The 27,341-nt window shown below is 39.6% G+C and overlaps 1 protein-coding gene and 1 long non-coding RNA gene across 2 annotated transcripts; both read right to left on the bottom strand.

Moving 5' to 3' along the window:
• Positions 1 to 2,245: 2,245 nt before the first annotated feature.
• On the bottom strand, positions 2,246 to 14,009 carry PKMYT1 (protein kinase, membrane associated tyrosine/threonine 1). The gene is made up of 8 exons (XM_063301065.1): positions 13,841 to 14,009; positions 7,100 to 7,470; positions 6,064 to 6,554; positions 5,778 to 5,884; positions 5,408 to 5,580; positions 4,668 to 4,927; positions 3,428 to 3,526; positions 2,246 to 2,991 (listed from the first exon to the last, which is right to left on the bottom strand). The coding sequence occupies exons 2-8, from the start codon at positions 7,466 to 7,468 to the stop codon at positions 2,745 to 2,747; spliced, it is 1,746 nt and encodes a 581-aa protein (XP_063157135.1). The 5' UTR covers positions 7,469 to 7,470; positions 13,841 to 14,009; the 3' UTR covers positions 2,246 to 2,744.
• A 7,423-nt stretch (positions 14,010 to 21,432) lies between these two features.
• On the bottom strand, positions 21,433 to 25,154 carry LOC134497376 (uncharacterized). Its single transcript, XR_010067912.1, has 5 exons — positions 25,090 to 25,154; positions 24,500 to 24,571; positions 23,647 to 23,700; positions 22,440 to 22,502; positions 21,433 to 21,515 (listed from the first exon to the last, which is right to left on the bottom strand). It is a non-coding gene; the product is annotated as an uncharacterized LOC134497376 (long non-coding RNA).
• Positions 25,155 to 27,341: the final 2,187 nt, after the last annotated feature.

Genomic DNA, 27,341 nt, shown 5'->3' with positions numbered 1-27,341 from the left:
AGCTTTTTCTATATTTTCATAAAACTGCATGTTTTATAAAGCCATAACTGCAAAAAAACATTTAGCAAGACTCAGAGTTCAGCTCAGTGCTAGTAGCTTATTTAAAGAAATTAATTTTTCAGTTAAATCATTGGCTCTGTATTCTGAATTTTTCATCACATTCAACTGTAAGTGAGTAAGAGTTTGTACCCTGTATTCACTTGATGTTTTAGAAATCTGATTTCTGGCTTTTCAACCAGAATTACATGATATACCCTTATATTTTAAAAATGACCACATACACTTGAGTTACTATTCAGGCTTTGAAGTTCAATGCCTGGACAAAAATTTAGCATCTCATTTGTTACAACCTAGGCTAGAGAGAATAAGGATTAGATCAGTTATGAAATAGCTATATTAGCCAAAAGAAAAGAAATTGTGAAGGACCTTTATTAGGCAAACTTAATTTTACAAAATGAGGTGCTAGCTTTGGAATTTCTAAGATCTCTTCATCAGATAAAAAGGTTAACATAACAGTTAAAACAAAACCAGTCCCAGGATATGTTGGTTGAAAGAGTTGTGACTGGTATTTAAGATATTTTTGCCTTAAACTTCATTATCCTCACCTTATCTATGAAGCCTGGAACTCTTGCTACTGAAACTTAAGTTCAACACTGGAACTAAACTACACTTATTACATATGCTGATAAATGGAATGGTTTTAGCACACATTCATTTTGTCTTTATGTAAAACAAATGGGGATTTCCCAATAGGAACCACAAAGTATAAAAACTATTATGCTTTGTCACCTATTATTTTGGAGACAAAAATCAAGTGGTCAATACTGGTGGAAACAGCAAAGTGGTTATTGCCTGTTTCATGCTGTTTGGGTGTCTTCCTCCTCCTCCTCCTCTCTTGCCATCGCCTGGCTGCCATTCTGTTGTCTCCCCAAAAAGCTGGACACAGCAGCACCGTGCTGGTGGTTTGCCAGAATTATGCAGTAATGCTAGACTGCTCAGCTGGCAATGCTGTGCTTTAACTGTATGATTTTTACCAGGTTAGCGCAAGGATGAACTCACCTAATATTGGAATAATGGGATCAGTGTACCTTTTGCCCCTTTGCTGGTCAAATAGCATAGAAGAATCTGGTAGTTGGCATTTATTGCCTATTTAAGGAAAGGGAAAAGAAGCAAAGAAAAATCCTAGGAAAAATTCTACTTGTAATTCATCTTCCTCAGTGACTTTTTAACTTCAGTTTGGGTTACAACAGTAGAGCAGCCTTTCTCAACTTTTTGACCCTGGAGGAACTCTTGAAATATTTTTCAGGCCTCAGGGAACCCCTGCACATTCAGGCTCAAATATAGGCCAGAAGTTACAAAAATTATTATACTTGTTTCATGTGTAGGCCTGAAAAGATGCATTAATAGTGTTCTTAAACTAAAAATAAAGACTGAAACATACCTCTTTAATGTGAAGTTGCCCGAATTTGAAACCCTACAATAGTGCATAGGAGGAGGAAGCCTACAGATGAGGGACACTGTCCTGCAACAGATTGCCCCCCCCTACTTCCTCCTGTGGTGCCATGGCTGGCAGATGTTCTTCCTACTAGCTGATGATATGCAGAAGAGGAAAAACAGTACAGCCAGAAAAATAAGCTGACTGCTTTGGTTGTCATGCACTGCACACACAAAATCAAAATAGTGCCATTCAGTGAGCCAGAACAGATGCCACAGACGCAGGACAGGGATTGGCAATGGTGGCAGCAGATTTCATGCTGGTACAGGTTTTTTTCCTGACTGAAAGATGAGTAGATAGCATGTTAATTCATCAGTAGACTCTCAGTTGGGTATTCTAGTCTAAGAGGACATATGAATCCTAGTCATATACTAATTGGAGCTCAGTAAAGCAGATTGAACAAGCTTCTAGAAAAGCACATTTTTTATCAATCATCAGTCACCTTTTTCTTTACCCAGTAAGAATAGAGCATCTCATATAACCTGATTGCAAAATCCTGAAAACAAGTGAGACACAGTAGATATGGGCAGCTAGTAAGCTTTTGAATTTATCAAAGGCATGTGCCCAGTTTACAGTCACTTTTCTGAAAGTCTGTATTTTCAAGATATCCCTCAGTTAAACAAAGAAAAATGGCTTCCCTTGTTGTCTATATGACTTGGCTTTAAATAATGTATCTCCTTTCAGTCTTTTTTTTTAATGGAGTCTTCATAGTCAAGTCATGTTTTTAAAAAAGAAACAGACCAATAAATGGAAATTCTGAATGCTTTTATTGTTATGACTTACAGCTGCCACCTTTGTAAAACCCCAGAATGAAAGATTATTCAGTCCCGACTCCCAATCCCACAAACGGCAGCAAATTTCTGGGACACAAACAGAAGGGGACAAAACTTAAAAAAGAAATGTGTACAGAATGTATTCAATCCTCAAATTCATATAAAAGTAGGATGCCTTTTCCCTTAAATGGTGAGACAGTATGATCTGCTTTCTACTGATTGCCAGCAAATACTATTCTTAAATTCTGAAGGCAAGAATTGGTATCTCAAAAACAGCATTATATATGACTCAAGCAGACAAAATGTACACACAGTGAAGCATTCATACAAATATTGCCTCTCCTTTGCTAGACTGAACTTGGTCATAACCCAGTGCCTCTGAGCATACTGACCTCTAGCATAATGCTAATGGCAGGAACCCCTTCATGTACCAAAAAAGGGCCTAAGCAAACCAGCAAATAAATATAGTTCCCCCATCAGCAATGACACTTTTGCTCAGATGCCAGAGAGTCCTCAAATAAGCTTAACAAATTTTTTGGCTCAAAAGTGGAGCACTGATTTGAGCATTGAGGTAAAACTGATTCCCATTCATCTTCTGCATCATCATATGCTAGTGTGTGCTGCAAGCTATTCACAGGTAACAAGTCTGATGAAGTGGGACTGTTGTATGGGGACTCCAAACGAATGCAACTAAGGTTGGGACTTCCCTGGAGTGCAAAAGACCTGCAAATGATTAAAAAAAAAGATGTTATGGAAACCTCACAACCTAGCAAGGAAGAAACTAAGACATTTGGCCCCTTCACAGTCTAAGAGCCTTGAGAAAGCCTCAAGGTTCAAAATACTGCATCTTTTACTGAAGAGGTGAAAGCATGTAATAGAGGTATTAGCTCAGTGCCAGAGTTTCTCCTTGGTTGAGTCATCAAGCATTCTGAACATTATTTTGTATCTTCAGTTTGCAGGCAACTCTGCAAAAGCCTCCAGAAGTTTAGTTACTGACTGGTTTTGCACACAGCAAGCCTTAGTTTAAGTAATAGTTTACTGAATACATTACATTTGTTGGGTTTGCACAATCCACTAAACCAAAACAAACACAGTATAGCTTAGTGAGTTATATGAACACAACTCTTTCCTTTTAGTGACTGCTTCAATAACAGCTCACCTGTTTTTCCTGCAACTAGTCTGTTGGGGTGAGGGATGCCGTGGTGTGGAAGTGCTTCCTGCACATGGACATATGGTCAGCAGGGGGGAACCAGGCTGTCTGAAAGAAAAGCAAACAGGAGGTTTTACTCTCAGGGCCTAGCAGAAACCTGAGAGATATATATTAGAGAAGGGGTGGGGAATCCAGACCAACACGTATAACAAATGAATGCGCAACATGTTTGAACAAGTAGGCTGCATTAGTCACTTGCTCCCTCTTTTCCCTTTCAGTTCATCATACCACCTCTACATGTGTAACAGACCTGTTCTTTCTATCCTTCAGGGAACAATATAGACTGTTAGTCATTCACCTCCAAAAGGTGGATTCCAAGCCAGAAATAATTTGAATTGTCAGGGGTTGATAATTATTTTTTGATAGAGAAGTTGGCCACTCTTAACAATAAAAAAAAAGATGAGAATAATTTTGTTAGAGAAAAAGCCGGATCAGTACTTTAAACCGAGTCAGTTTTTTTTTAATGCTTAGACAATAATTGACAACTGACAGTGCTTTCATAAGCTACAGAAAATTTCCTAATAGAGAAAATGTCAAAGGAGGAGCAATGCAAATTCTCATATGAAAAACAGAATTGGATAAGTTCACTAGTGCCATAAGTTGGCCTCAGGTTTGGGGTAGGTGTTCTGGAGAATCATTACAGCAGCTTTAAAAAGCATTTGGAGAATACTGCTGCTTGGAGTATTGAGGCAGTTTCTCTCTCAAAGACCTGGGGCAATCAATCTGAAGCTTTTCCTTGGTTGCCAGTTATGCTCCAGGCACAAAGTTTGGTAAGGCACTTCAAGTGTTTCTTCAAATGCTTTGCACAGTCCTAATCACTGTCCTCTATTTTGGGTTTCAGAGATTGCTAAAACAGAGATAAGGTTACTGCATGCAGCTGAAGTATTAAGGGATTAAGAAGTTCCAAGAAAGGACTGGTAAATGGAATTTGCTTCATGTTACTAATTCATCAATTCCAGTGTCAGAAAGAAACTTTTCCAATGGATTTTTGAGACTTGAGCTTATTTGTCTTTCAAACTAGGCAAGCATTTCACTGACTTCAAACACTGGGATTCATCTACCACAATTTTAAATGTTAAACAGCAGATTCTGATGCAGGGCACTTGTTCATGTTCACTTTCTACTTCTGCCATGTTTTGAGATAGGTAGATAATAGAAGAGGGAATGTGCCTCTCCCCCTCCAACTTACTTATCTGAAGACTGCAGCTCCACAGGGCAAGTGTGGTTATGTCGTTCGCTTATCTCTGAGAGCTCAAATACATCCTCACCAAGGCTCTCTTCATCACCCTCATCTTCTTCACCCCAGTCACTAGAGAGACTGCTGTTTTCCAGGGGAAGGAGAAAGGGTGAATGTGGTGGTGTGGCTGGAACAGTCTGATGCCAAAAGAGCAACCACTGAGCTGGACTGCACAGAGCTTCCCAAAACCACTGCATGAAGCTGAGGAGGGTCTGGAATGAACAGAAGGAAAGAATCAAACATTGGGAAAGAGATCAGCAGGCAGAATCAGAATATACAGAAAACCATCATGAATTATATCCTGAACTTGACAATAAAACTAGGAGAGGGTTCTGGCATTAAATGACAATGAGCATTTGATATAAATCAGTGACAGTTCCATAGTAACAGGTGTCAAAGAATTCCAAGGATTCAAGGAGAAATGTATAGAACAAGTTCAGTCTCATTCAATCACAAGCAACGGTACCTAACAATTTATTAAGTCCCTTGGGTTAAAAGAACAGAAAAGAAATGAAAGGCACGGCTATAGTTGTAAGGAAAGGAATGCTCTGACTGCACCGTGGAGTATTTATTTATTTAGGTTTTCAGTCCATTTTGAAACAAGCATATTAAAATGAACAATCACCCAAGAGTATGTGCTTAAAGTTTGCTTTAGAATTAGGACTATAATATCTGGCTAAATTCATGTTCACCTTGTACATGGAGACTCCCTGCTGGATCCCAGATTGTGCTAACAACATCAGTTTTCGCCACCTCTCAGTTTTCTGCATGAGATTAGAACTAAGCAGCATCTCCACTGAGGGCCGGAGAAGACGATTGGGCTCCAGCATGGCAACTAGAAGTTTTCGCAACTCGACAGAGAGACCTGAATGGATAGGAAGAATCAGTCATCTACCTTTAATTGTGTGGCATACTGATTTTTTTCACATCACTAGCTTCTTCACTTGACCATTCTGGCTTTGACAGATGCTTTTTAATTTGCCTGCTTCCCAAGATGATTGCCAGCAGAATCTTTGCACTGTAGATATTACATGCAGAGATGTCCCCTTTGCTGCTGCTCACCTGCAGTGAATTCAGGGGGCAGATAACCCTGCCGAAGCTGCTGCCAGCCTTCACCTCCATTGGGGAGCTCCATATTACAGGCAATTTCTAGGATAGTTATGCCAAGACTGGGAGAACAGAAAGACATAGATCAAGTAACTGAAGCAGGCAGCACCATTAGATCATACCGTTGATTTTTAACACCCATGGTTAGCTACATTTGAGGCAGAGGAGCAAAAACTATATGATAGTGGCCATTCCTGGCACCAGAAAACCTAGCTCCCCACCTTCCCATCACACCCCACACCTGAAGACATCAGCAGCCTTGGTATATTCTCCATGGAGCAACTCCGGGGCCATGTAGCGTGGATCCCCTTCTTGAGCATCATTCAGATCCCCAGAGTCCAACTCCAGCATTAGCCCAAAGTCGCCCAGCTTACAGACATTGGTAGATGATAGGAAGATGTTAGCTGGCTTGACATCCATGTGTAGAAGGTTATGATCATGTAAATGGTGCAGTCCTTGAAGCAAATCCCAGAGGAAGGCCTGAACTTGCCATTCGGACAGGGGCCCATACTCCTCACAGTACTGCAACAGGGTGCCTGGGCACAACTCTGTCTGGATGTACAGTTGACCACGCTCCTCCCAGGCCTGCACAAAGCTCACACAGTTGGGATGGTGTCCCACACGCTCATGCTTGCGCACCTCAGCCAATTTGCGCTGCCTGTCACCCTCACCCCGGAAAGGCTCCACAGAGCGCTTCACTGCATACAACTGACCATCTTCACGAGACCGTACCTATAAGAGAGAATGCGGAGGATCCTGGCAGGTCCATGGAAGAGCTTCAACTTAAGATTCCTACCTAATAACCCTAACATCCAAGTGAGGAGTGGTACCATTCTGTGCTAAGAGCATCCATTTTTTGTGACAGGGAGTAACGTTTATATCATGTAATTAGGCTGCAAATATGTGTACTATTTATTCTAATTGCTAAGGCAGCCAAAGTTAAACCATAAGTATTTACTGTAGTTTGAAATGCAAACAATTTTTTACAAGAGCATTTTAAACAAACTACTGCATAAATTACACTCGAATATAGGAAATTATCTGCTGTGTCTAACCAAAAGTTTAGTTTGTTTCTTCGAGTTGTCTGCCACATGCTTCAAGGAGGTTTACAAGTGGAGTATGATGCCAAAACTTTTCTTCCAGTCTCCACACAGCACTGCAGAATGTGGAATTTCCATTTAGCTGTCCCATCTGAAACTCACTGATAAATATAGTCTCCATTAATTTCTGTAATTTTATTTTAAGCCACTAACCATCACTATCTGATGAATCCTTACCTTGTATACTTCCCCAAAAGATCCTCGTCCCAAACAGCTCAGTTTCTGGAAACACTGCCTGAAAAACAGCTCCCTTTTAGAGGCATCATACAGATGACTATGTAGAGGTGATTGCTGCTTGTGTGAGCCATGGAAGGAAACACTGCGTGGCTGGAGCTTGGTCCAAGGCTGCAGACGGCGGTCAGAGAAAATTCGGCTCACAGTTATTGTGCTCTTGTGCCGCGGCCGAGGAGGAAGGGTATAGCTGAGTGGTTGGCGGGCCCTTTTGGTTGAAAAACTGCATTCTGCTTCCCTGAAGAAGGCAGGCACTGGCAGAGGAGTATGGCTTAATTGAGATTCAGCCCCTGAACAATCAAGAGGTACCGGCATATCTGAAAGCAGCAAGTGTAATCACTAAGATTATGCAGTAGCTTCCTTTACAGCCTAAACCAGAAAGCAGCAAGTTTTGGTGCTGGGCTATAGAGGACTTTCCTTCAGGCTCATCAGTCATAAAAACTGGATATACAGTAAGCTGTGGTTAGAAACATTTCCACATATTTAACCTGGAATAACACAGATCATGACATATATTGAATTTAAACAGTCTTCACACAATGCAATAGCATATTAAAGAGATTTACTTTATTACAGTCAGTGACCATTACCAAAAAGAAAAAAACAATAAAATGTAGTAAGTATCCTTAAGTTTATAACCTTAACTCATATGAATGTAGGTAAGTAAATATATTTAATAACATAAAATTATAAAACCCATATAGCTAAAATAAAAAAATTAAACTAAACTAAATAGCTATAAAGCCTATTAGCTATGTATGTCTGCTTTGTTTACTTCTTTCCAATCCTTGGTTAGATGCACTTAAAAGGCTAAATAGAAGGAATAAGGTAAGCAGGAGCATATTCAGAAACATTACACTCTGAAAGACCTCTAGTGCTATTGTGGAAGAAACAAGTGCTTATTTGTTTCTAGTTTACAATTCTGGAAACAACCAACCTTTAATTTGACACTGATCATTTCTACGTTTTTTTAGTTCTTTTTGCAGTAAGGCACTCTTTGTCCTTTAAAAAAAACTTATCAAAAGCTTTAGTAACAGTCATGCTTTCCAATCAGCACTAGATTTCCATCTAAGAAAATCAATGCCCTGTGGTCTGCAGTCTCCAAATCCTGGCTATTTGAGGAGTATTTCAGGTAAGATGCATTTCATCTATCTGCTGCAATTGTCCGGGATCCATCAACAACAGTGAAGTTTCTTAGTGATTCCTGATAAGCCATGTGACATTCAAATGAAACCGACAAATCTGGAATCTGATTCTCTAGAGGCACTCAAAGTAAACACAACTGTCAGCAGAAGCACAAACTGAACAAACAGTAAATGGAGCACCAGTTGGAAAATATAGTTTCAAAATATTGATTTATGCCAGCAATTCCTTCCTTACGTAATCCATTATAAGGTACTTGAATCAAGATAAAAACCAGAAGCAATCTTATATATGCTTTTCTGAGAGCAAACTGTACTGAAAATAGTAGGGATTACTTCAGAATAAAGATTATAGGGTGCATTGTATGTCCTCTTATTCAATATGGCAACCATAATTTTGTATAATGCTTTATTTAAAAGATACAAACTACATCTCTACAATACTCAGAGCATCAAACAAAGAGTAGGAGGACTTCAAATGTGGTTATAAAGCTGGTTCTCTTCTGCATATTGTGGAGTAAATCTCACCAAAATATTGTAACCATCTGGGTCCAATGATCATTTTTAGGTAACAGAGTGATCACCGGACTCCACTCAGAGTGAAAGTAAAGAGTTACAAAGCTTTTATAGGCATTAAAATAGGCATTTGCAAGAAGCAGTTGAGTTAAATACTTTTGTAATAGAACTACAGATTTGGGGTGAGGGTTGTTTCAGTTTCTAATGCTCAGGTCTCCTTTAAAACTAGTCTGTACTAGTTCTGCAGCTTACCTTGTACTCCAGCCTATGTTACTAGCTCATTTAGAGATAATGAGTCTGGCCTATAGATTTTCCACATTATACCCCTCCCTCTTCTCTTCTTTTCGAACTAAAAAACTCTATCTACAACTTCAAGGATGGTACATAATACAGGTAGCCTTGCTTAACATCCATTCGTTCAGTGACCGCTTGAACTTATGACGACACTGAACAAAGGAACTTATGACTAGTCCTCAAAGTTCTAGCCATCACAGTGCCCCTGCGGTCATGTGAACAAAATTCAGGCCCACCCATGTTTACTTTTTTTATACATAATTTTTACTGAAAGTTTTCACAATAGTAAGAACTAATACAAACTAAAGTAGAATGAGAAAGAAGAAAGAGAAAGGGAGAAATAAAAGAAAATGCAAAAAGAAAAAGTAGAAGTAGAAAAAAAAAGATAAAAAAGATATAAAGTGGCTTCTAATCTTTTTCACAGCAGTTATAAGTACATTTATATTTTAACGTCTCTAAGGTTACATCATGACTCTCTTCTTTTTATAGTCTCCTGTCTAATCATGAAAACCATAAATCACAAGTTCATTTTTTCTTACACAAAAAGTCCATAAGGGGTTTCCAGTCACCGATTAATGTAGCTATTGTCTTTTCTCTAATCTAACAAGTCAATTTAGCCATTTCAGCAAGTTCTGTCATCTTCACCAAGATGATGTAGATATTGCCAAAACCTTTCCATCTTTGTGCATACAATAATCTTGTTGCGGTTATATAAAACAGTATTCCATGGCTCTTTTCTAACAATTTATGGGCTTGCCTGCATGTATGACCACCCTGCCCCAACTGATCTTCATCGTCGTCTTTGCCTGCCTCCCCTCTGCTGGGCTTACTGGCAGAGGCGCCATGGAAACCTTCCACGGCCCGCCATCCCACTACCAGCCGGGTCCTTCTTTTGCATGTCACGAACACAGCAAGATAACTTCAAGTCCAGAGAAAAGATCTTCGTAGGTATGATATCCAAATACAAAATAATGTTCTTCTACTGCAGTGAAACAACATTTACGAAAGTGGGCAAAAGAATTAACATGTTGATAATATTCCAGAATTCTGCGGTCAGAAGGGATTTTACCTCCAGGACTGCACCACTTATTAGATGGACCCCAATCTTTATGGCAGTGACATTACAGATGAAGTTTTCTGTAAAACGTTTCACACCATTACACATTAAACATATCAGTATAGAGAAAGATATTGTGCAGTTAAATTTTGAGGCATTGCCTCATACTTTTTCCAAGGTATTATCTTCTGAGAGTTGGTCAGTGAAGAGATACATCATTTCACTAAGTTCTAAGAGGTAAACAAACTTGGAACTCCCTCCATGAGAGTGGACTGGTACTTGTGAACAAAGCCAGCAGTTAACGTTTACACAGATTGCATATTGTAACTATATTTTTAAAAAGATAGTTGCTGCTACAATCAAAAACACACTAAGCAAAGTAGCAGACAGTGCTGTATTTTTGATCTCTGCTGCTGGTTACCCAGTTGCATGGTTGCAAGTTTTTCATTAGGTGGCTTAAGGTTTACACTAGCCGATGGAGCAGGTGCGTTCTTAAGATGAGATTCTTGAACCCAGTGGGACAGGCCCTGGCCCTTGGCATCCATGGGTAGGTATTAGTAGGAACTGTACTTGATATGGATCCTTCCACCTCAGACTCAGGAAGGTCTTTGTCTGTACAAAGAATACAACAAGAATCCAACCCCCAACTTGGAGTATTTCAATCCAAATGGTATGCACAATTGCTATTGCTTGGTTTGGGCCTGATCCACAGTGATCAAACCTTTTAAATAGGATATCATAGACTCATCTTCCAGATGAGGATTACCCTTTTGTGCCACATTTAATGATGTTTTCGCAGGGCTTCCCATTACAATTTCACGAGGAATCAACCCTAATGACCATCTGGGTGTATTCCTGAAGATCATCAGAGCGGGAAGTAAAACATTTGGCCATGAGTATCCTGTGTGATTTTAAACAAATTGTTCTTCAAGATTCCATTCAATACTTTTGACACACACAAATATGTAGCTTTGGATCATTTTCCTCAATAGATAAATGAACAAGTATAATGTTTTTGACACATTTGTTTAATTGGCTTTTCTTATGTAGTTTTAGGACTTCTGTGGAAAACACTACATTTCTGTCATATTTATGCACAAATATTGAAAATTCAAAAGGGTTCACAAACCTTTAAGCACCACTGTAGATACCTGAAATGTTACATGTAATTTTATCCTGAACTTTGTGGGTCTGTATACTGTAAAGTGATGGGAAGAGCGAGGTTTTCCAGATCACTAAATTTTCTAGGTATGTGAATGTACATGTTCTAGTAGCTAGATTTGGGATCTGGCACAAAGGTCAGTTAAGAATACTGTATATGCCTCCATCATGCTCACTGAGCACATTTTGCAATCAGCTACCTTACTTTTTAACTCTGTCAGGCAGACTGGAATGTTAAACAGAAAGCCATGGTCAGAAGCAGTACTTAAAACACAGGGAATAAACTCTCACAAAATTCAACAAAGCAAATGCAGACAGATTAAAGACAATTCAAGAAATATTTCCCTATTCTATCATCTCAGAACTATACTGGGGTTCTCTGCCGAACTGGTTTTCCTGGCTATTTCTAATCAGGTATGGACAGGAGTGTCTCAGATTACTGAGAAGAAACTAAGAAAACTGCACACCTAGTGCAGCAGTGGCTGTCTCCAAAATTCTTCTCCAATCCTTGGACTTCCTGTCCTGCCAACTATGCTGAGAAACTGTGGTGGAAATCTCCCTGACATACCTGTATTAGAGGGTCTAACAATAAATGTATCGGGCAACAAAAATGCAGCGATCACTGGATTCCATCCACACCACGGTAAAGTTAGTTATGTGGCTTTCCTTGTACTCTAGCCCGCATGACTAGCTCGCTTAGAGATAATGGGGTCTGGCCTATAGGTTTTTCCAGAACATTAACTTACTCTATAATCATGGGTCAATCACATTTTTAAGCCTAAATTATTTTACAGAGTTCTAATGCACATAAAACTGAACACCTACACATAGGGAAAAGCACAGCATACTTGAAACTTCTTGAAAGAGTTAAATAAAAATGGAATGAGCAAATCATTCATTCAATAAATGATTTATTCCCCTTTGAAAAAATAAACATTGTATCCAACACACCCACAAAGAAAGAATCCACTTCCTCATGGATAACACATCAGGTGAAAAAGGAACATTTGTTTCTCCAATCCTAATACAGTAGCCTTAAGCACTTGAAGCATTTCTGCTTTCCCACATGATTATACCCATCTCTGTTACTGCCAATAAGCTTGGAACTAATTCTTCCCAATGCCTCTGGCTATATTCACACAACATGCTATCCCATGGTTAATCCTGATTTACTGAACAAATTTAATTGCCTGGATTTGCACAACACAATCAAAACTAACAGCACTGGCTTGATTCACACAACACACTAGCCTAAAATATGGTTGGCTAATTTGTGGCTCAGTGTATTATATGAACCTTTAGACTCTTAAGTCACCTCTTTCTGCAAGACACTTCTCAAAACTATTTTCCATGAAACCTTAATCTCTCTTAATTTCAAACTCTAATGTAACTAAAGGTAAGTAAGCATAACTAAAATATGCATATTTTCCACTACCCACTCTTGATTTGCCTTCCCTTCTTCTAATGTTCCTCTTGTACCTATTTCTAGATTATAAACCTCTTTGGGAGGGGAACTGCACTCTTAAAATTTGTAGTGGTACACAAAGGCAAAGTTACCCTTGCATTGAGCTCAACTCTGGATGACTACATGGATCCATCTATGCAGTTTTAGCAGTAACAGTTCCAAAGTGGTTTGCCATTGCCTCTTTCCAGGATGATGACTTCCCAATCTAACCAACAACTCTAATACTATCTAGTAGCCTCCCATTCAAATACTAACTAGAAGCACTGCTGCTTAGTTTCCAAGCCTTGACAAGGTCAGACAAGTGCTGCCATCTGCTAAAACAAAGAAATCCTACTAGGTATAATGCCCCAATAGTAAGTTTCACCTGTCTGGTCTCCTTTAGTTGAAGTACTGGGCAACAATCTCTTCATTCTAGCCATTTAGGCTATTAGCCAAGAACGGTGAGAAGTGTTGTCCAGTCTGAACAATACCAAATTGAAAAAGGCTAACAGAGGAAAGAACAGATTATGTGACTTACGTAACAGAGCGGAAGTCCTAAAGCTAGGGTAGAATCCAGTTCCTGCCATCTGGAGTCAGCTTGCTATGGCTGTACTTGAAAGAGACAGTGGGAACTGGAACCCACACTCAATCTGAGGGACACCGAAATGAAACTGGAACGGTATTATTTGCATATGTCGGGTGGACAAGCCGCACTCCCCTATTTATTTGGTCCTTTTTTCTTCCAGGAGCTCCAAGGATACATGTAGAACTTCCACCATTTTTTTCCCACAACAACTCTGAGAGATAGGTTGGGCTGAGAGAATTATTGGCCCAAAGCCATTCACTGAGTTTCCTTGGCTGAGGGGGGACTTGAACCTAGGTCGTACTAGGCCCCACACCAACCCATTCACCAACCTGCCCCCCCTCTTCACTACCACACCGACAGGCCAAACCTTCTTCCCGGAGCATTTGGCGGGGAGGATGTACCCTTCCCCATCAGAGATTGGCACGGTCGTAGCCAGTTCCAGGGACCGCCTCCCTTTCCCCTGGAAAGACTTCGAGGATTCTCCTACCTCGTCCAACTCTTCCTCCGTCCCAATCCCCTCTGAGTCGCGAGAGAAAAAAAACTCGGGTTCTCCGTGAGCTCCCAGACGCAGCAACCCCGTTCCCCTCAGTCCGGCCACCTCCAGCCCTTCCTCTGAGGCGCGCGACAAACCTCCGAGAAGGCACCCAACGCTCCGCGCTCGCGCCAAAATTCCAAACGGCCTCGCCCACTTCCGCCTTCTACGTCATAATTGAAACGCGCCTGCGCTTGTACACGCACGCGCGCGCGCGCTCTCGAAAAAATACCAACAAAAAGACTCGGGGGCGGGGAGCACGAACCCTTTCCTGCCCGCGCGCCTGGCAACTGAATTCAGCTTTTCCCTCCTGTTTCCAACGCCTCTCGCCGTCATTTATTTAAAAGTAATCAGGACCCGACAAAAAGCTTATAGGAGGCGGAATGTAGAAAGAGTCTTAAGATTCACCTTCCTTGTTTCATTTCCCTCCCGCATCTCCTTAAAAGACGGTTGTTTTACCTCAGCGCCATTATTCTGGGCTGAACGAATAAACAACAAAATCATCTGCCGCGCAGATCGGAGCTCTAGCGCCTCGGCTGCAAAATTCAGGACGATCGCAGGATGGCAGCAAAGAGCTGGAGGTTGTTATATCATGCTTACATTCGTGGCCTAAATACAGCGGCCTTAGCTAAGTGATAAATGTTTGCCATCCTCAAGCTGTGGTCTATGGAGACACTTTAATAAAATGTTTATGAGTTCCTTGCTCAAAGTCAGTTTGAACAATGAAGCTTTAGGGTCCTCTATTCCTTCCATCTTCATCAGAGCCTTTATTTCATCTATAAATAATGTAATGAAAAAAACCTAGAAGTCTCCACAATCTTGATGCCATGGCCCCATAAAATCTATTGTCACTGGGAAAAAAAGATTCATTTGTATCAGTGGGATTTAGGATTGTACTATCAATTTTTAAACTTGCTATTATTTATTTCTAAAATATATTGTCTACAGTATAACAGATGCTCTTGGATTGCTAACAGCTTATATGAATGAAAAAGAAATGGAGCAATTGACAGCTGCTAAGCAGCTGATAGAAAATTAACATATATTATAGCATAGGGTATAGAAATTAAGAATAATAAAAGGAAACTATCTCTACCCTATGCCTCTTTTGGCATTTTTAAGATAGTTTGCAAACTAAGAAGTTAGAGAGACAGCCACTTTGGTGTAGTAGTTAAGGTGCTGGATTAGTAACAGTGAGCTCAGATCCTCTCTTCAGCATGAACACCTGCTGGGTGACTTGGGCTAGTCACTCTCTCTCAGCCCAATCCACCTCACAAGGTTGTTGTTGTGGGGAAAATAGTAGGCAGGAGGATTATGTAAGTTGTACAAAATAATGATGTGATATAATGTGAAAACCACCTGTCCCAGTTTAGGCATCTAGACATGCTTTTTTGTTATTTATTCTTTGCTTTTCAGAAATCATTTGTTTTCATACTACGATCTGAACACTTGTTTTGGAAGTTAAAGTACAAACTTGTAAGATCCATGTCCGATAATAATACAGAAAAAATCTGAAATGACATTTCAGAACTATAAGGATATTTTACAATGCCTTTCAACTTGGTTCCACCCATGTCTGATATCATAAAAGAGTCTGCAAAAAGTCCTACAAAACTTTTGAAAAAATATTAAAAGTTTGCAACCTAGTGGACTAAAGTAGCTGCAAACCTTTACTATACTATTTCACTTCAAAATTGTATTTTTCTAGACTGTTCTCTTGCAGAATTATCTCAGTTGTTATGTCAGTTGTCTGCAAAGTCTTTCCTTTTGTGAGGGGTGGCTGCATAGTGATAAACTGAGTTGGTGTAAGCAACATAAATGTATCTTTCCAGTGTTGAATGACAAGTTTCTTAGCAATAAGAAAGGCATGGGATATCCATTTGTGTTGTCCAGCCATCAATTGCCATATAATAGGTATATTGATCAAAAGAATGTAACTGTCGGAAAATATTAAACCCTCTCTCAGACACAAATTCATGTGTGTAATGACTTATTCCCAGAATATAGCAGTTTTAGGACATTGCAAAAACCTGTTTTAATGAAGCGTTACTCTCATTGCATCTCCAACACCACAATGATTTACTGATTCCTTTTCTATACAAATGCAGTGTGGCACAGTAAGTATGGAAAAAAACTATTTTTTGCTAATAAGATGTAATCTAGATCTATTTAAATTTTTGATGCGGAGGTTAAGAGAGTTTCCTGTTGTTTAGATAAAACAGGGCTCTCCAATTCCTTGTTAAAATCTGCATATCAAATGATTTCAATAACAAGTATTTATAAAGACTAATTATGGGCCAGTTGATCTCATAAGATTTAGTGATCATTTAGGGGTGTCTGAAGCTGAAAATGCTAATGTCCAAATTAAGATGGCAATAGATACAAATATTGCCAGTGGCCAGCAACAGGCAAATAATATTTACCCTTTAATGTAAGAAATGATGCAAACTTATCATCCAATGATTGATCTTAAGTAAAGATCCCAACATCCATGCATATTTTCAATATAACAACTTATTTTCTAAATCAATGTCTAGATTATCCTACAGCATCAATTTAGCATGAGAAAAAGAATCAAAATGCCATGCTCAGAAATAATATGCCACATCTATCTAGCATCTAGAAGATTTTGGAGAAATTAAGCAGTAAGCTTTTAGTCTGCCACGTGATATACCTAATTTATGGAAACTCACAGCAATGGAAGGTTATTCAATGGGATTTTTGAAAAATATCGTACATAAATAATACAAGGCTTGTTTCTGTGACCAAGAATACCACAAGTATGCAAGACCTTAAGAATGGTAGATTTATTCTTACGTGAAAAGACACTGGTGTCTCGGCCTCCAGAAATATAATTACATGAAAAACGTCTCTAGGCTGCCTCCTAATCTGTGGAATTCACAGGGTATGTCTTGGGGAAGAAAATAAAAGCATTTCCTAGCCTCTCACACTCTTTGTGTAGTACTGGTCACAGACATACTAGGAACCCTTGGAAAACATGGTTGACCTTAAAGCTTTAAAAACTAGCATGCGATGTTTTTCACTCTTTTTTAAAATGAAACATTTCTAATGACAAAATAAAATATACAGAAGGAAAAAGGCACAGTCATTTATATTGGAAAACTTAGTTGTTGGTCTTCAAAATTAGCACCAAAGATTGCCCAGATGCCATATCTTGCCGTAGGAAGTTCCATAGAGCAGTATTGTCTTTCAGCATTTTCCAGAAGGGCAGCGAACTAGGAAAGAGAGTGAAGACAAAAGCAGCCATTATTTCAAATTCCAGCATTGCCATTTGCAGAGACTGACTGCAGGACAGCATGAGATGGTTTTGGAGATGCCTGTCCTATTCCCCAAATTTTCCCAACATTCAAAAACTATTCACCTTCCTTGCAAATTTTCCTAAAACCACATAACCCAGCACATTTAAAAAAACAAACACCAAAATAGCCAAAAGCACAAATACAATGTTTTAAACAGGTGGGTAGGTAATAATGTATTTGTCATTACTTCTTTCAAATGATGCTGAAATTTATAACTATAAGGATGTTCAGATTTCTGTTAGAGATCTCCAATCCTTTTCACATAAGCTGAAATCCCAGAGCCTTCAGGAAAGGCAATGACTGGGTTAACGAAGTATGCTGTTATGGTTTGTTTTAACTATGGTTTGTTGATTATGTCACAATGGCTAGGTTTGCAAACCACAACAGCTGCGTTCAATCACAAGATAAATTAAAAAAACCACATTATGGCTTGTGAACCTAGCAAATGTTTAGATATAATTACTGATGATTTTGTGGAACTTTTAATTTTACAGAAATGCCTAGAAATGTGGACAGAGATATATGTTCTGGCTGATATAGGTATGACGGTGAGCAGAAAATTAACAGAAGATGCATGTATTTCATCTTTTTATCTTACCTCTATAGCCATGTCCCAGGTATCCATTCATTCCATACTTTGATTCCTTCCCTCCTAAAGCAAAAGAAAAAAAGATATCAAAAAAGTTAACTCTGGATAATGCATTCTTCTTCTGTTCCTCTTACAATATATTCTTGTTTGACAACATTTCTTTATATAATCCTAAGCAAGAATGTTACCATTTAATAAACTTTAATGCAAACAAATGTTACCATTGCTTCATATCTGCCTGTGTGCAAACTGCAGGACTCCAAAAGATGAATCCAGACAACTTAATCATACCTTTCCCAATGTGGATCTAATCATAGCACAAATGTGTCCTGGAAGCATCTTTTTTTCTGTCATGTCCCTGTAAAGTTGTCTTCATCTCATCCCCCAACCCATGAGTGAGATAAACTGAAGCCATCTTTAGCTGTAACAGGGTTAAAGTGATATTTTCTGCTTCTGTCCAAGGGCAGTCTCAAGGTGTACCAAATATATTAAGTTCTGGCACTAATTCCCATGGAGGGAAGTCAGAGGATTGGTGGTGTCTGGGAACAGAAGCATGATAGAGATTGGCAGGATGCCAGAATAGTTTTCTGCCAACCCACGAATGGGTGGACAGCTTTTCAACTTACCTTGGGAAAAGTCCAGTAGAACTGATAAAAGGTCTGCCTGTTTTCCCTACTCTTCATCAGGAGATCTGCTGGCTAAGTGACTTGATGTTTTCTTTATTTGTTGTTTAAAGCTACTGTTTGCTGAATGCGGGTGTGAGGCTATGCTAGCAATTTCTTTTTCTCTCTGTGTGTGGAATGATGAAGGGATTTTGTTGCTGCAGGATGGTCTTCCTTCCATCCCACAGGCAATCGTCAGTGATCTGCTCAGGTTGCTTGTCAGCAGGCATTGTTTTGTTAAGAATGTACTTTCCATCCCAACAACTGTCTCTGTAGCAATGTGCATTCACAGATACAGATGCTGGGGGAAATTGCTGATGTACTATCTTTTCACCATTACAATACGGGGTTTTACGTGCAATAGAAATGAGACTTTTTCTGACTTCCACCAAGATTTTAAACAGATTCTTTATGATTCCTACCAAGTTTTTATGCAAGGCTTTCAGGACATTGTGGAAAATATGAGGTCTAAAATGTGTCATCTGGTTAGGGATGTCGTGGATGAAACTGAGGAATATAACAGTGACAGAAATGTCTTTTCTAAGAATTAGATCAGGATTTCTGTTGAAATGCTGGATGAAGATCAGATAGTTGAGCTGGAGAAATTTCAGGGAGAGAGCAAGTTGCAAGCCACAAGTGAAATTGATCTTCTGGTGGAATGCCACAGAAAAGAAGGGGTTATTCTGTATGGGAGGTCTCCTGAAGAGAAGTCAAGAGTTTTTGAGGGGGACAGTTGGGCTGTTTGATTTTTTTTAAGAAAAAAGCTCTGTGCGTATTGTGGGATATGTAAATGCTCTGGTTTATTTTGAAGTGGGATAAGGGTTCAAGAACATTTATCTGGATTGCTTTTAGGGTTTGGCTGGTTTCATTTATCTTTAATGATTTGGATTAAGATTATTAACCTATAATAAAAAAATAATACATGTCTATTTGGATGGTTTTTGGTTTAATACGATTAAGATTATTAAAATGGTTGTATTATCAAGTACAGTGGCAGTCAATTTATATGTTTTTTAGTTTGATCTTTATTATAGTAGACAGAAATGTATAGAATAGTAGTAGGAAGGAAATAATTAAATAAATGTTATCTTTGAGGGGGAGTTGATTAGGAGGTTTATACAAATTTTTATTTTTTCTTTTAATGTAAGGGGAGAGAGTAACTGTATTTAGTGATTTTTACAATGTGCCAATGGGATGATTTATAGAAATAATGTGATTTTGGTTTAATATAGAGTAAGGGATTGATTATGGAAATTTTTGTATATCCTTGCTGTTAAAGGTCGGAAGTCAACTCTTTTTGTAACTTTGAAATTTTTTTCTGTGTTTCTATACTTTTTTAGTTTTTCTCTGTAGTTTTTTGTTTTTCTGTAGATTTTATGTTTGCTTGAATTTAAATAAAATTCTTATTAAAAAATTACAAAAATCCTCCTGTGCTGTGTAAGCCAACTTGCTCTTCCTGTGTTCAGTGAGGCTTACTCCCTGAAAAACTTTCTAAGAACTTTTAGAAAGACCCTGTAAGCCTTGTAACTATTTCAACAGAGTGTACAAGTTTGTTATATTTCTTATACTGTCTTATTTTTTTTAATTTACAATGGTTGCTTTTGCATACTTTTTTAAAGGTGTGATCTACATCAGAAATAATGACTGAGAAGTGGAATGTAAATATTATTGAAGAGGACTGTAGGAATGACATAAGCAAGAAAAATGAAATTTTCTTCTGATAAAAGTACAGCTAATTATGGTGGGCTGCAGTCCAAGGCATGAAGCTTATGAGGGATGCTTTGCTGTGCTAAGGGCAGGGCTAAGTCACTGACTCCTGAAATTATATTTTTTGTTCAGTTAAAAATAATACTTGAAAGAAAAAAAGCATATGTGTAGCAGCTATTACTATTTAAAACTGCTTATAATCTTGCATCTTGTGGAGAGCCAATACGGCGGACTAATAGTAGGAAAGCCTTCAGGGAAGAGAACCTGTCTTCAGAAAGCTGTTCCCTCTGGATTTGCCTTCCAAAAACGCCCAGGACATTTACAGAGATGTCTGGCCCATTTTCTGGAGCACAGAAGGTTTATATGGGGTACTAGTTCAATCTCCTGGCCACACAGAACTCCCAATGACATGCCAAGTACAATTTCGACTTTTTCCCAGTCACAGAAGAGTGAGGTGCTTTTAATGGTAGCTTGTCTACCATCAGACCTGGGTCCTATCACTCATGCTTTGGCAACATCCAGATTAGCTGATTGTGAAGTGCTCTGTTTAAGGCTGCCTTTGAAAGAGTGTTTGGAAACCAATTATTTCTGAACTATCTATCCAGAGATTTAACTAGGGAGAAAAAAAATAGAGCACAGTGCTCTGATTTTGCATTCAGTTTCATTGGCTTTAGCAGAGTCCAGGATGGATAGATGGACTCATTTATTTATTACATCTGAATCTGTAGGAACCTACATGATTAGAATAGGATATCTTACATGAACATAGGTAAGCATCAGAGGATTAGCCCATGTGCTCTGAAATGTGGAAGGTAGCTGTATAAAACAGTCCTTCTCGACAATGGTGCTTGGATTAGGAAACACCACTAAATAAATACTTATTATGCTTCTCTTTAGGTGACAAACACTTGCTTTCTCCAGAGGGGATTCATACTGATAATCATGAAGCTTCCTTTATGTTATTACACTTAAACCTTTAAAGTACAATACTTTCTGTTACTATGTTATTAGTTTTTATGAAATTATTTTTTGTTAAATTGCCTGGTGGTTCCTTCTACTTCAAGCAGTTAGGTATAAAAATGTTAAAGAACATAGTCCTGAAGGATCTTATATTGAAAGACTCCAGAATTATCCAGAACACAGTTTGAAAAAAACAATTATTGCTCATTCCAAAAATCTGGAAGTTCTATTTTTCAGACCAATTACAGTTTCAGGATATTAACAAGCGAGTAAAAAAGATGGGAAAACAAAAATGTGGTGCCACTTACCATATCCTCCTAGTGGCTGTCCAGGGCCTAGCAGACTGTCATATCCTCCGGGTGCATGCCCTGCAGCAAGAGGACCAAATGCACCTGCCAGACAAAAGAAGAGGCAAAATTTAAGCACAGTGAAGAGGCAATATAGTCTTTGGTGGCACTACGAACCTTTCCTCCCCAGTGATCCTCAGCCTAGTTCAGCCACTGCTCTCTTTATACTGATGTCTTGCTGAGATAGGTAAAGGTAAAGGTTTCCCTTGACATTAAGTCCAGTCGTGTCTGACTCTAGGGGGCGGTGCTCATCTCCGTTTCAAAGCTGAAGAGCCGGCGTTTGCCCGTAGACACTTCCGTGGTCATGTGGCCGGCATGACTACACGGAACGCCATTACCTGCCCGCTGAAGCAGTACCTATTAATCTACTCACATGGGCATGTTTTCGAACTGCTAGGTTGGCAGGAGCTGGGACTAGCAACGAGAGCTCACCCCATCACGCGGATTCGAACCGCCGACCTTCCAATCGGCAAGCTCAGCAGCTCAGCGGTTTAACCCGCAGCGCCACCACGTCCCTCTTGCTGAGATACTGATGTGCTATTCTGGTTCTTATTACTGCCTTGATAAGTTACTAAAATGTCCCTATTGATAGTAGTGAGAATATTTGCTGACTGGCTGATGAACAGCCAATGGCATCTCACCTAAAATACCGGGACCTCTCCAGGGAGTCTAGGGAATGATTGACCAAAGCTGTCCTGGTCATATAAACACACCCACCTAAAAGTGGAGAGGGTAGTATAAAAAATACATTACACACCATGGCTCTGTGTTGGTGTTAGCAGAGTTAGTGTTAAAATCAGCATAAGACTGTTTAAATCATGGACTAGGATGAGATAAGGCTAGTATGTGATGGAGAAGATTAAGATTAGGACTGTCAGAACATTCTAATGCTAATTATATAACTACTAACAGGATGGAGACTGAGAGTCTTTTCTGAGGGGTGGGGTAAAGGCTCACATTTAACCTTACCTGCCCCCAGTCCATTAGCTTGAAGATCTCTACTGTTCAAATATGCTAGTCCATTTCCATTGCCTGCACAAGATGGAGAAGTAGAAGATGGAAAGAGGAAAATGTACAACATAGAAAACCACATCAAATGCCCTGTCACTATCCTCTCCTCTGTAAGTTTTGATCCTGGAAATGGGAATTTAGGGAGCATGGTTGACTATTTCTTGCAAACAATGACCTTCTGCCATCTATATAGAAACTATGTTTTACATCTTAAATAACATTGAAAATCCAGTGGAAGTATATTTCAGTCTCCCAGGATACTCTGCTGGGAATCTGAGAGCTATTACTCTTCAACCGCATCCTGTTCAGGCAATATGTTTCCATATACAACACAACACTTAAGGAGAGGACAAACTGTCCTCTCTGAACGGTCAGTCGGGTTGTGCTGTCAAGGCTATAGGGTATTTATCTAAGGATAAAACACAGTTGTCTGCAGAGGGGAACCTTTGTGTAGACACAAAGATATACTTTTTTTAAAAAAAATCTGGCCTTCAAGAGCTGCAATGGGGTGTGGGGGTGGGGTGTGGGGGTGGGGAATGACTGGTAAAATTTGCAGCCCTTTTGGGTGGGAGAGTTTATTTCTTTTAGCAGAAAATGGGCACATTAAGCTTAACACAAGCATTTTGGTACTTAAATTGTATTTTAACCAAGGTGATGTCAAAAGTTGCCAATTTGCTGCTTTGGACATCCAATACTTGGAGCTGATACATTCTATCAGCTAGAGGTTCACCCCTGGCTTAATAAACTCAACCACTTTGGTTTGTAAATCAGGATTTATAGCAATGTGGTGTGTGAACCTAGGTAATTGCAGTTTATTCAAGAAACCATAATTAAACCACATCTTAGTACAATAAAAACCCAGTCAGTACATCATTAATTTAAGGCAGAATAGTCTCTCTTTCTGGGCTTGTTTTAACAGGCTAACCTAGCTCCTGAGAAATTTGAGGATGTTGCCCTGGGATAAGAAAGAGGAAGGAAGGAAGGAAAAAAATGGTGCTCCTTTATTACCTCAATCATATGCTAAGTGTTTTCCATTTACCTACAACTTGGCCACCCAGAGTTTGGGATTCTCAGGAAGACATGAATAATAACTTCTGCTTTTGTGAGATGAACTATTGCTCAATTCCTATTTCCGTCCCAACCTTTAGAAGATTTAATTTCTTACCATCCAGCCCTATTGCCTGGGCAGGCTGGGATTCATATCTTACTTGTGGCCCACCTGGATGAAAAAGACCAAAAAGCTGGAAAGTGAATCTTTAAATCAACAGATAACAGCAGTTTTCATATCACGCAGGACTCTCCAAGCTGTAATCTAGGGGTTTTGAGGCTGGTGTCAGATTCACAAGGGTTCCTTGCAATATAGCAGATGGGCCTGCTGTATTATCTTCCTACTAATTAGGAAGAGGAGCTTCTTTCTTCCCAAGCCCATATTGGCAAGCAGTAATCATATGGCCTAATCCTGGACTGGGCAAGTTGAAGGAGATGGGGGCTGCAACATGGCCTCCCAACTTTCTAGGGGACTATAGGAAGCCATCTGGTGATATCACCAGAACAGCTGTGCTTTTTCCCCTGCTTTTTAAGGGATCAGGTGAGAGAAGGAGCCTCTGAGAGGCAAATTACCCCTATTTTTATCCTTAAAATCCCCCCAGTTTCAGATTGTCATCTGGAGGCTCATTTCATGTGTTTTGGAGGAATTGTGTTCCTTCTGTTCCCATTCTCTTACTTAATTTTGAAAAGTAAAAAAAGAAAAACGAAGTGCTTGAAGGGAGGTGCTTGGGGTGTGTGTGTGTGACACGAGGCCCTGACCACTCTTGTACTAACTAATTTTACTGGTAAAAAAAGAAAGCTATAGTGTTCCACCATGCCAAATTGAAAGCAATTAGAACAGAAGCTGGTTCAGGTCTCTGTTTGAAACAAAATGTAAACCAAGGGCATGAGATACATCAAAGATAATCTGGAACTCTGGAAAAAAAATTCACAAAACAACCCTGAGGAAAAGAGTTCCATAATAGTCTTACCAAATAGTCCTCGTTTACCTTCAGCTCCAAGACCAGCAGGTTGAACACCATATGGCAGCTGGCTGGGTTCTCCTAGAAGAAGGAATTATTAGCTCCAGTGTGCAAGAGATGTGGTTTACAAAGAAATGAATGTCCTGCCCCAGTCTACTCCTGAACGTCAGTTTAGCTTTTCAAGAAGACAACTGGTTACCAGTGAAAGCTGTCTCTCTTTAATGCACCTTCTAGGAACACCACTTTATTGCTTGCTTTGACCAGAAGAGAAATTCAATTGGTATAACCCTTTTCCTCATTATGTGCTGGACTTCCTCCCAATACTGATGATGAAAAATATAATTCTACTTGCATACACGTATGACCTATTCGGAATAATCATTTCAGTTCTTAGAAGCATTATTTAGTGGGGACAATATCTCTTTGCTTACAAATTTTCTAATCTGTTGACAGGTATAGCAACTTTCTAACCTAAAAATTGGGAGTTTTTTAAAAGCTACATTGAGTTAGTTAGCATTAAATTTAAATTTATGCTATTTTTCTGTTCTTATACAGTGTGTAAACAACCCCACCACAGATCGTTCTGCTCTACAACACACCATATCTGCCAGCACCATAATCGTCCAGACCAGTAGCTTCCAGTTGCTGTGGTTGCCCTCTGTATGGAAGTTGCCCAGCCCCTGTAACAGAGATGGCAGTCAGAAGATCAACTGGAACAGAGAGAATCCCTTCCTTCTGTAGCCACCCACTCTTTCCACATCTTGAGACAAATCTGCAAGCTCTCCCACAACTACACCTTTAATTTCAAGTAGATGGAACAGGCGTTTCCTCTCTCCAGGGATCTGAAGCTCTAGGATAGCTTTCCCTAATGTGGTACTTTGATAATAGATTACAACTTCCATCATCCACAGCCACTTTCTGTCCAGTACCTTTGAAGGACACCGCTCTGGAGAAGGACGCTTGAGGAGATCTGTGGTTCTTCCACAAGAATTTCTCATTGCCTTCCTCAAATGATACAATTTTTTGGAGGAAGCCATGATAGAAGGGCTTAAAACCAGAATAACTTTCAATGTAGTTCTGCTCAGGCCATTCTGAGGTCATATCATTGGTGCTCAGAACTTGCTAAGCACTTGGCAAAGCCCACTCAGCTAACTTCAAGCTGCACAAAGATTGGTTGGGTTGCCAGTGCCTGACAGAGGAATGCTGCTCTTCATTCTATAACAGCTTGAAGGCTCACCTCCATACTTTGTGGTGGCTGCAGCAGCAGCAGCAGCCCCATCTGGGCCTCCTAGCTGACTGCCATATGGAATCTGGGCACCTGTGAATGAAACAAACCTAAAGACTGTGTTCATACAACACACTCAGTCCATCAACATAACTATGGTTTGCTCAATTAGCCTAATTTTCAGGGTTTGCATAACACACTGGACTTTAAAGAAGCCATATGGGCTGAATTTGCACAAAAGGTGAGGCTAAAATGTGGTTAGCTGCTTTTGCAAACACAGCCTGCATCTTAGCTTTCCTGCCCCACTGATTCAAGACCTATTGTGATTAATTCCTTACAAAGTAAATGTAAATGGAAGGAGAAGCTGGGAACACCAGCTGTGAGAGTGGGAGATCTGGAATAAGACTTTCTGCGTTTGAAAGCAAATATATCTACAGGGAAGGAGGCTTGTTTCAGCCTGAGACCACAGTAGTGATGGGGTAAGGATGCCACTGATGCTAAAAATTCAAATTTAAAATAAAACAATAATTTGTGTCATTTTCTGATCCAAATTTCTCCTTTTGGAGCTACACATTGCCTCACAAGATAAATAGGAGCTATACAGTACTAGGATAATTTCAGACAAGAAATTGGTACAATAAAGAAGTGGCAGAAAAAGCTAGTGTAGTTTGCATATGGTTTATGACTTAGCATGAGGTAAAAGCCACAGACATTTGCAATCAGTGGTTTATGGCTTAGCATAATGTGGCTTCTTTAAGAGACCATGATTGAAAGGAATCATGGCTTAGCACAATATGTGTAATTTACACATTTGCTCTTCCAAAATGCTGATCCATCTAATTATGAATCTTACTGGAACAGAGAAAGCACGGTAGTTCAGTAGGCCATCTCTTGTAGCTGAATGTTGGGCATTCCTGCTTTGGCAACTTGGGGCCTTCTAGATGGGCTGAGACCACAATTGCTGGAATTGCAAAACAACATGGGAAACTGGTCTGCTACTTGATCCTTTTAATTAGCACTATCAGAGACTGGCCTTGGGATTCCAGCCCTGAGTTCTCACCAGTACTCAGAGGAGCATTTCTATTGCCATGAACCCTGGATTTCACTGAAGGGAGATAGTATGTTGTCTGTGTCTCATGTAAATTGCCTTGCACCTTAAACTAATGTTCCTCACACATTCACCTGCTCAGATGACTTGCTCCCTGTCACACTTTCTTAGCTGCAGCACACAACAGCCAAAGTAAGCTCTCACCCTGAGCTAGAGATCCATGTTTGTTAACAAATTTTGTAGCCCATTTCTTTCTTACTCTTTGGCTTCTCCCACACCATCTCAGTCCCAAGTGAATTTCCCCATCACTACCAACATGGTGCAGTAGCAGTGGCTGCTGAATTTGAACATGAACAACCAATGTTCAAATTGTCATCAACTTCACCAGAAGGCTTAAGCAGATAGCTATCCTCTTAGCCTGCCCTCCCTTACCAAAACTTGTTTTGTTAAAATGGCTCTAAACTCTTTGGAGGAAAGGAGAAAAACAAACATGAGAAATTAATGCCACCCATCCCCATTTCCACCTGGCTGAGCTCCAGCAAGAGGAAATCCGTTGCCTCCAGCTCCATAGCCTGAAA

The sequence above is a fragment of the Candoia aspera genome, chromosome 4 (assembly GCF_035149785.1).
Source record: "Candoia aspera isolate rCanAsp1 chromosome 4, rCanAsp1.hap2, whole genome shotgun sequence".
NCBI classification, from domain to species: domain Eukaryota; kingdom Metazoa; phylum Chordata; class Lepidosauria; order Squamata; family Boidae; genus Candoia; species Candoia aspera.
Note: the sequence above shows the minus strand (reverse complement) of the source record. Positions and strands in the feature narration are given on the sequence as shown.

What these genes read in the sequence shown, in the direction of transcription:
- PKMYT1 (XM_063301065.1), bottom strand. Translation starts at nt 7,468, where the DNA reads ATGCCGGTACCTCTTGATTGTTCAGGGGCTGAATCTCAATTAAGCCAT. An exon ending in GCCCCCTGAATTCACTGCAG is followed by an intron (nt 5,581 to 5,777) that starts GTGAGCAGCAGC and finishes CTATCCATTCAG; the next exon opens with GTCTCTCTGTCGAGTTGCGA. An exon ending in GAGCTGCAGTCTTCAGATAA is followed by an intron (nt 3,527 to 4,667) that starts GTAAGTTGGAGG and finishes CTTTTCTTTCAG; the next exon opens with ACAGCCTGGTTCCCCCCTGC.